The sequence below is a fragment of the Aspergillus welwitschiae genome (assembly GCF_003344945.1).
Source record: "Aspergillus welwitschiae strain CBS 139.54b unplaced genomic scaffold BDQ94scaffold_156, whole genome shotgun sequence".
NCBI classification, from domain to species: Eukaryota; Fungi; Ascomycota; class Eurotiomycetes; order Eurotiales; family Aspergillaceae; genus Aspergillus; species Aspergillus welwitschiae.
The window spans coordinates 1-10,098 of NW_020798850.1; the positions used below are offsets into that span (position 1 = coordinate 1).

Sequence of the window (10,098 nt, forward strand, 5' to 3'; positions counted from 1 at the left end):
AAACCCTAAAACCCTAAAACCCTAAAACCCTAATTTATTATTTAAAATATAATTTTTGCTTTCTTATAATTAACTGTAAGCATGTGTATAGACTATTATATATTAATATTTTTTATAGAAAAAAATACTAATCTGATTTAAATTTCCGTTATATATACTAATTAAATTTGAAAGTATATATTACTAAATACTATCTTTAAATACTTCTAATTCCATATAACTATTATTTAATAGAATAAAAATTATATCACTGTACTCTGTATATAAAGGACTATCAGATAATACTAATTTCGAATTTATCAGACATCATTTGACTGTTGTCCCGTTGTGAAGATTTTCCTACTAGACTATGCCTGTAGCTAGGGGAATCCCCTTTCAGTCTACTTGGTAGTAGTTCTGACATTTTATATAAGCCAGAGTCCTCCTAAAAAATCTTCTAAACCATAGGGAGGACGGACAATTGTATCCTAGTGGCAGTTATATCTAAAATATATAAAAAGAATACTAATCATGTATACCACCTCCCTTATCATTTCAGGTACAGCTCGGTTTTACTAACAAGGCCCAGTCATCGTCGATTGTCCCCCCAGTTGGAGGTACAAAAGTCAAATTTGCGCTTCGTGGAACAGGACCAATAGACAGATACGACCCATTTTTGGGGACGAACCACCAAGCATGAAGGTCACCGGTGCCACTGAGATTCCTGGCATCTAGCCCGAAGGCTTGGCCCATGGGGACGTAGACTGTCACCCAAGTCCACCATCGGTCCCGAATCGCCATAATTTCGGCGTACTCCATCCCTGGACTCGTTGTGAGGAGGCTTCTATCGGGAATGCGATGAGTGCCTAAGTGCCGCTCCACGTATGACCTTAAATATTTAAATTGTCCACTTCCGGGCCGTTTTAACCCGTCAAACCATGTCTCATTGAGACCCGCGGTACTGTTAAATCGTTCAGGATTGGCAAATTGCCAGACAGCCTGTTCGCCGTATGTGACGCCGGCACTACCGGCGCAGAAAGCATGCCATGCTCCATTGCGGACAAACGACGAGTTCCAACGATAACTTCCATCCTCGTTGCGGCTGATGGAAGAATTCCAGTACTCGTAATGATTCTCTAGGTCCATGACAGGACGGGTTGGCTTTCGGTCATACATCTCCTTGACCGCGTTTTGGTTCGCTATAGGTACCCACTGGTACATGTAGTCTAAATTATAAAAAGAATGTGACTGGGGATTGAATCAGTCTAGTGCACATAGGAAAGAGGAAGACTTGTCCCGTTTACATACCTGAGAGCTATTAATATCACTATGACCTGTCTGCACACCATCCAATGATAACCATGTCTCGTTTCCGTACATAGCAGAGGCTGTGCTGTCCGGGAAAGCCGAGAACCATACACTAGTTCCATGATATGTCATGAAGGGGCGCAGGCCACGGCTTTGTAGCATAGGTAGCTCGGCACGGTATATAGCATTTGCCAGCTCATTAAATACGGGCCCCGAGTCAATAATCTCCGGTGTCCTGTTTGTTAGAGGCTGGGACATGCCATCCATGTCCATGTGAGTCCACCATCTACGGTACTGTGAGTCGTCGTCCGTCTAGAGTGGTTGTTAAGTGATGGGCTAGTTCGACGTACCTGTTACTATCACCGCCAATTATCTTCGGAAGTCCAGCGTATCTCTGCCCAATATAACTCCCGAATATGGCAGCGTTAGATATATTCAATACAACAGGCGGCCCGTGCCACCCTTCGTTGACCCATCTTCCCCATGCGGGTACCAGAGCAATCGTGATCCTGTATTTTGCAGCCATGTCGATAACTGTATCGACCCAATGAAAGTACGGCTCATTCGGCTTTCGGGGGTCATAGTCAATGAATGGAAGATCCCCGTTCTGGTTAGGCACAGTAAGGCCATCCTCCTCCGCGAGAATCGCACCATAGATGACATTAAACCCTTTGGCAGCACGGTCAGCCAGATAATACTCAACTTCTGTGATATTCAGGCGGTGAAATATCTCCCATGCGGTATCCGCTTGCCAGAAGACAGGATTGCCCTCACTGTCCGTTAATGTCCGCTGCGTTGATCCATCAACTTGGATAGCCAAGGACGACCAATCCTTGCCAGAAACAAAGGATATGGGGAGAGCAAGGAATAAGTAGATTGCGTCAAAAACCTTCATTGTCACCTTTGCGTTTGGGCTCACAACAAAGGGTCTGTTTAATCTACTCGGTTTCGTCCCTCGAGGGAAATAACGGCATCATTATTCTTATAAAGTAGCCAGTGGCAAAGTTCCAGGGGCGATAGGTGACGACTGGCGAAGACCTTTCGGATCTGCACGGTAAACTGCACGGTAAACGTATACGCAAGACACTTATATTACCGACTCCACCATAGAATAGTTTTACCTTTCCGGCACAAGGATTCATGACCGAACGCACTGCCTCGCCCAATAGCAATATATACAGTATCTGGCCAATTCGTGTCGTCAGTTACACCAGCTTAATGGGAAGACTATGGAATCATAGCTCTAGTAGGGGCTCCCGACGACAACTCAAATGGATTCTGGCCTACTAAACATGCATTGATTTTGGCTAACAGATCTTGAACGGGCTGGAGGCCAGTACTGGAATGGCATTACTAACTCCTATGAAAACTGTGCTATGCCATATGCGAGACGATTACCCACGCGAGCGCTAAACCTAAAACGGCTAGCTGTTGCATGGCGACGATGATCTTCCGTACTCGTACTCGTACACTAGAAGTTAAAAGGAGAGGAATGAGGGCAACAAAATGGGATGGATTAAAAATGTTGATTCGTCTGCTATTATCGGTTTTTCGTAGCATCGGTAAAAGGTCTTACGCTGGATAGTACAGACATCCATGGATCCATGGACACTTTGTTGCTGTGATCCAATTCATCACTTAGTAAGGATATACTGCGACACAGCCCTGGCCACAGGCTTTACCTAGGAGATGGTCCAAAAAGCGGAGCTGGTTTTGCTGACCAGAGGATCTGCGAAGCATCTGGCTATTTTTCCGATAAAGGAAATACTTGCCGCTGACCTGATGCCCATTAGTCCCGAAATATTTGTAAAATTCGTCAGTCACTACCCCTACCCGCCTCCCCACCACTTTCAGACTCAAGATCTAGCTGGGCTACATTCCCTGATATCCGCTCAGATACAGTTATGTAGGCTGCGAATAAAACACGACGGACAACTAATGCTATTTTAGAGCGATAGCATTTAAAGAGCCTTGACTCCCTTTGTAAGCATAATGGCCCATCAAGAACTCAGTTACGCCGTCAATACCAGGGAACTGAGAGAACGTCCGGACATTTTTAGACGAGGCTCCGTCTGAGTGGCAATGGTTGTGGAGTCTCGGTACACTATGTGAGGACGCCGAGAACTTAGGCATGCACTGTACTTAAAACAGCCCGGATCTTAGAAAGCTTTTTCTCTCCCGCACTGTCTGCCATGCAGAGGGCCCACTTACTATCCCTTCGGAGAGTTCAACCGCCCAACATCCCCTTCAGATGTTCCGATTAACCGAGTTACAAAATTAATAAATCAACAAGCCGTGAAGCAATTACCCAGATTGTCAAGAGGGATAGGGCAGTAGTCGATCAACAGTATATGACTGCTGAACAAGTCCGCAATTCCAATAGGAAGTTGGATCCGATTAATGGGGCTATAAACCCATAGAGAGTCCTCACACTTCCTGAGGGATTCAAGCAGGTCCAAGGATAGTAGACCAATCGATTCGGCAACCTCATCATACTCAGCCGAATCTGGCGCGAAGAGCTTCTCAATGGTGACCTTATGCACGGCGTATGCGACGAGAACTTCTGGAAAACCATCGGACACTGTTGGTCGAGCACTACCAGACTGAATAAAATAGGGCCAGAATGACGTCAAACAGCAGCTTCACCGAGTTCCAGGGAATTGCTCGCTATTCTACGTCATGGGCCCTGTTGGTGAAACCTGTTACGTGGATTATCATGGCGCTAATCGTCACGACAGGGGAAAATTACAGGATGGTGCAACCATATTTATTCCTCAGCAATAAGTGGCACTTATGTGTTCCGAAGGCTGGACTGGGGTACCAACGTGACCAAGGACTCCTTCAGAAGAGTTGTTTCTGCGGTAGTTACTAGCAGTTTCTTAACCAAGAGGAGGCTATCTCGCTGGTAATCAAACCAGAAATATCTAAGAGTCTTTCGGAGAGAGCCAAGCACTTTCTGGGCTTGCGCAGTCAGTATCCCTTGGGATCGAGATGCACTCCAAACTAATTCTAATACATTTGGATTTCTAATTATCCAAATACTATCAATATACTACTCCATATACTCCATCATAAGACAATATATGCGTTTGAATACCATTCCATATATCTTTAGTTATATGACATATAGCCTTTCTGGATGTTCTTTCAGCATTTCATAGTTTTATTGGATAAAATTTATTAACAATCTGAGTGCTGTCCTTGCCAGTGCTTTCTGCCTGATGAGTCCGCCTCTCTAGTAGGTTAACTAGCAGAGGTCTGTAACACAAGAGTATTTCTGATATCTTGATATTGGTGTCAAAGTATTATACCAGGGATATCAAATATCTGCGTGTCTGTGTATATACTGATATTACTGGTTTTAATCGCTTCAGTTGCTAATCTAATCCATTCTTCTAGTGAAGGCGCATATGGAGTGCTTGGTACGGGAGACAGAGATGAAGATATAGTAAGATTATATTCAGATATTTAAGGAATCTCGCGGCGCGTAGAGGTTGCTAGCGGCGGTAGTAAAGAAGAGATATGATAAATATCTTTTTTATTATATATTTTTTAACTACTTCTAAATTTTGTGATAGTTGAAATTAGCAAGAGATATAGAGATTAAATAGAGCCAAATACTGCTGAATTAGGCAATTGGTGGTCAGGTTGGTGGTCAAGTAAGTGGTTAGGTTGTTGGTGGTTGTGTTGGTTGTGAGCGCGTTGTTTTGGGCACTTCGGGTAGCCGGGTATGACTCTAGAGTATAGGTTAGGTTAGAATCAAAGCCAAGAAAAGTCTCCACATTACATGTCTGAACCCTGCGCTAGCTCCGTCGCTGTAGCACTTTTCCTCCCACACTCAGTTCTGTAAGTTCCATCGCACCTTTAGCAACAGTCACACCCAGCACTCAACATGCATCTAGACCACAAAATACCATGGAATACAGCAGCAACACACTTGAATATAATAAGATATAATCCTCGATTTACCCCCCGTCGCACCGACTTTTTTGCTCGCAACAAACCCTCAGAGTCCTCAGACCTCAACTATTTCCGCCGTATGCTGATTAGCATAATCCGCGAGTTCTCATCCACCGAAGCATCCAAGCCTCTTCTATCTATTCCTTTGGACAACCTTCTTTCTGATAATATACTTTCCTATCCCGAACAACAGCTTGGCCTTGGTCCTCATGCAAAAAACTCAGCCCTACACAACCCTCTGTCTTCTAAGCATCGAGATATCAATTATTGGATCGACAGTGCTAGCTCTAGTAGTAGCACTGAGCCATTACCCTACTCCAGTGCAGATGGCAGCCTCGCCGACGCAGTCAAAATGCTAATAATCATTGCTGCAAACACCGTGTCGACACAAATATCAAGAGAAGCTGTTTCTGTTCTGTTAATACTTTCTCGACATCCTCAGGTCCCCTTGCATACTCTCGCTAATATCCACTGGGGACATGCGTTTGGGGTAGAGATGATTGTGAATCCTGCATTGACGGTCTATATATTTATTAATCTGATGGATGCGGTGCTCTCCGACGAACAGTTGAAAGGCGATAATGGGAATATAATCTCACTCTTAGAAACACAGTCTTTTCAAGACTGGGCGCGTGATTCCCTTGCAAACTATGATTATCCGGCACAGAATATTCCCCATCGGAGATATTGGAACGAACTAGGGGTTACAGATGAGTGGGCTGCTCAGCAACGCTGCTACGAAGGCCTTTGGCTACCCACAGAGAGTCTAGGTATAATTGATCCACTAAAAGGAGAGGCTAAAGATATTCAACTCAGTTTACGGGAGTATCTGAAATCTTGTTTCGCTATATTGTATATATATGATATGCTATTAAAGGAATGGTATGGGGAAGAGGAAGCCGACGCGAAGTGGGAATACTGGATTGGTTATATCTTTGAATCTCGAGGGTGCAAGTTATAAATTGGTCCTTAAATGATCAACCAGTGGTTCTTGCTAATTATATCAAGCGATCTCTGTGCCTTTGTATGATAAAACATATATTTAATGTTAGTTTTGAAGATATCATATCCAGCCTAGCTATATATCTATATTAATAAGTGAGTCTAGGGTTTCCCTGCTCAAGTGGTACGACGCCCTGCTCGCAGGAAACCTCACCTAATTCCCCTCAAGCTACTACAGTAAGATAAGACATGTAAAGAGGCACAGCCAATATTTTACTGATCCTATAGTATAACATGTAACAACAGTTACCTCACTAAGAAGGAGCAGATTATCTACTCGGTTTATTTAATGGATAATTATATGTTTCTGTTTATTCCTTGGGGACCTCTTATTTTATACATGTGTCAAACCCTAGGATCGCTTCCCTGTCACTGTTAACTTAGCTTCACTAAGATAACGTACCGTCGAACTGGGTCGAAGGAGTATCAGGTCGATAACTATCTAAGGAACCACCGGTCAAGGAACAACTAGACTTGAACAAGACAAGAGAAATAGAGCCGAATAGTGCAGCGCAGCTATTCGTAAGTAAGTGCGGACGAGTGTTCTGTATCTAAGCTTCCAAATGTATGGTGTTGGAGCACCCACACCCTACTCTGGATGGTATTTGGTTCACGTGACGCGTAGCCGTTCTGGGCATTATTATTATTTTTTATTCTAATTAGCCAAGAACCATTTTTTATATATTCTACCCAACTCTAATTCTGGCAATTCTTTTTTCTTTTGTGAGAATATACTTAAATGTCCCGAAGGAGCGAATGATAAAGAGTATAAAAATATAGACCCTACTAGCTTTTATAAATATTTATTATATATAGAGGCCTGCACTGATTCTAAATACTAATTGTTACGGACCCCTGCTATTTAACCTGTTAGTAAGGCGAACTCGTCGGGCAGAAAGCGCCAACAAGGACAGCGCTCAGGCGATCGCCAATTCTATAGCGGTATTTACATACATATATAAGTTATGCTATCTCTGCCAGAGATCCAACTAGCCCCAGTCTCTACTCCGTATATTATGAGAAAAACGTAGAATCCTGGCATTGAAAAATCAAAGTAGATTCTGATTCGAGCCAGGCTCAGCACGACTTATTCCAGTATAGCTCCGTAGTGAAGATGAAAGACGTCGTGAATTTAACAGCAGACTTACAGTGATGATAGCGCTGGCGCTACACTTATCCGGTATTAAAGTATATACTATCTATTGTTGCACGCACTACGTGAATCAAATGAGGCCACAATCAAGCAATCCTTCCTGGGGTGATTGCTTAACTATATGACCTCTACAGTACATCACTGACAGCACTGAATTACAAGCGTGTAGATTCAGCATCTATAGAGCTTCTTCTACAGTACAAGGCCAGAAGCTTATTAACTGTTCCACTCTAGCAATAATTTGCCTCCCTTCATCCAGTATTTGAATTATGTATTTGGCAATATATGCAATATATCCCAGGAGAAGTTATTCCATCCTGTGGATAGTCTGCGTACTGTAACCAGGCTGCTAATAACGAATTTATAAAAGGCCTATCCCCTTCTCTAAAGCGGCACGCATGATAACGCATGAATATATACCACAGGCATGCTGTTAGCACTGTCCTCAAGTAGAAAGACTGAATCAGCTTTTATCTATTCTATATACTTATATCTGTTCTTATAGAGAATAAGCAGTAGATAAGATAAGACAAGGATTATTAAAGCTTATATAAAATAAACATATTATTTATTAGAAATTACATTTTTAAATCTCTTTTTATTGTACTCACAGATTCTAAATAAGTAGATATAATCTGGATTTATATACTTTATTATAATAATCTGATACTTATATTTTATTTATTACAGGACCATAAGCTGGATAATATTGATAAGAATAATAATAATAACTGTAAATATATTTATTATTACTATTATAGTAATTGCTATTATAGACCAGCTCCGGTATCATATTATATGTGATGGCAAGCGGTATTCAGAGGCACATGACTGGATTATATAACATAATTCTATTTACTTTATTTATTTTATCTTATTTATTTATTTTTATTATTTATCTATATTCTTTATACTTTCTTCTTTCTCTTTTTATATTTAATATTCTAGTTTAGAAATCCTAAATAAAATATATATAATCAGCTTTTATATAATGTTAAATATTACAGCTACTTATTCTTTCTTTAATTAATACTATACGCGGCTAGTTATTCAGTAAGATTACTAGTATTTCTCCGACGTATATTTAGTAATACTAAAATAACTAAAATAAAATAATCTAAATTAAATCTCCAGAAATTATTAACTGACTGACTTTGAATAATAATAATTAGAAAAAGCTACATTAAATTAATCTTATATAAAAAAAATTTATAATAATACCTGATTAATCTATTAAATAAAAAATTTAATAATTATAAAGAGATTATCCAGGAAGAATGTAATAAGATATATAAGAAAAATTTAAAAAAAAATCTTTAATTTAGTTTTTAATTTTATAAATAAAATAAAATAAAAATAAATATTATAATTAAATAGTATAATATCCTAATCCAGAAGCAGAATAATCTAGTAAAAAAATATAATAAAAGTTTTTAAAAATATAATATATAAATAATAATAATAATATACTATTTTATTTATAATAAGTTAATAAGCAGAGAGCTGATGCTCCAGAATTAAGAAAATTTTAGAAAATTTTTAATTTTTCTGTATTTAATAATAGAAAGATCTTTATTTTTGTTTATTAATTTATTATAATATAATAGAAACTGAATATAAATATAAATTATTTAATTATTTCAGTTATTCAGTGCCTGTATATAAATAACTACTATAAAAATAATATCTAAAAATGTTTAATATTCTGATTTTCTTTTGAATTTATTTATATTTATAGAAATTGTGTTTATATACTAGAATATCTTGAAATAATTTTTATTGATTTAAATAAAACCCGCAACGCCCGCCGCCAGTATTAGAAATTAAAGATAATATCTGAAAAAAAGTTTTATAATTTAATTATTATTTTCTGATATTTAACAGTGGAGACTAGTATTATTAAAATTTTAAAAAAATAATTATATTTTATTTTATAAATAATAAGATGGACTCTAATCAGTTTACTAAAATTTATATTAATATATTAGATTTTATTAATTAATTAAAAAAATATTTAGAAAGAATAGATTTATTATTCTGTTATTTTTTATTAATAATTTTTAATAATATTATTTCTATTACTTCTATTCTTACTAATAGCTAAACTTAAACTGCTAATTATATTTAAGTCTGAAACTAGAGAATTATATTTATAGAATAATTAAAGAATAATACTTTACCTGCTGTAAGTAAAATTATATAATGAAAAATTATTTGTAAAGAAGACAGTCCAGATTAAATAAATAAAAGATTTTAAAAAAAAGATACATAGATAAAAAATAATATTTAGATAAAATCTTTATTTCAAATAAAATAAAAATCTATTTAAATATATTAAATCTACGGGATCTGTTAGACCAGGAAAATAAAAGTTTTATAATTAATATTTTAATATTAAAAAGTAAATTAATAATATTTATTTATACTCTTATAAATACGAAAGTAAATATCTTTATTTATATAAATATTAATTTTATTATTAACCAAATCTATTACTTACAGAGTAAGACTATTTTTTAAATACAGATTATACATTATAAAATTTATAAAATATAAACTTTTATTAGATTATTAATATTAATAATTTATTTAATCAGATTTTTTATTATTATAAAATAATATTAAAATAGACTTGTAATATTAGATTCTTTTAAATATTTTAATTTTATATTTAATTAATCAGAGCCACCAGTAGA

The 10,098-nt window shown here is 37.4% G+C and overlaps 2 protein-coding genes across 2 annotated transcripts; one reads left to right on the forward strand and one right to left on the reverse strand.

The window, feature by feature from the left end:
- Positions 1-534: 534 nt before the first annotated feature.
- BDQ94DRAFT_176502 (uncharacterized protein) lies at positions 535-2,182 on the reverse strand (the record flags this gene model as incomplete). The annotated part of the gene is made up of 3 exons (XM_026772707.1): positions 535-1,227; positions 1,288-1,573; positions 1,638-2,182. The coding sequence occupies 3 exons, from the start codon at positions 2,180-2,182 to the stop codon at positions 535-537; spliced, it is 1,524 nt and encodes a 507-aa protein (XP_026619291.1).
- A 2,997-nt stretch (positions 2,183-5,179) lies between these two features.
- BDQ94DRAFT_178699 (uncharacterized protein) lies at positions 5,180-6,256 on the forward strand (the record flags this gene model as incomplete). Its single annotated transcript, XM_026773179.1, has 1 exon — positions 5,180-6,256. One exon carries the CDS (start codon positions 5,180-5,182, stop codon positions 6,206-6,208), a length of 1,029 nt encoding a protein of 342 aa, XP_026619292.1. The 3' UTR covers positions 6,209-6,256.
- Positions 6,257-10,098: the final 3,842 nt, after the last annotated feature.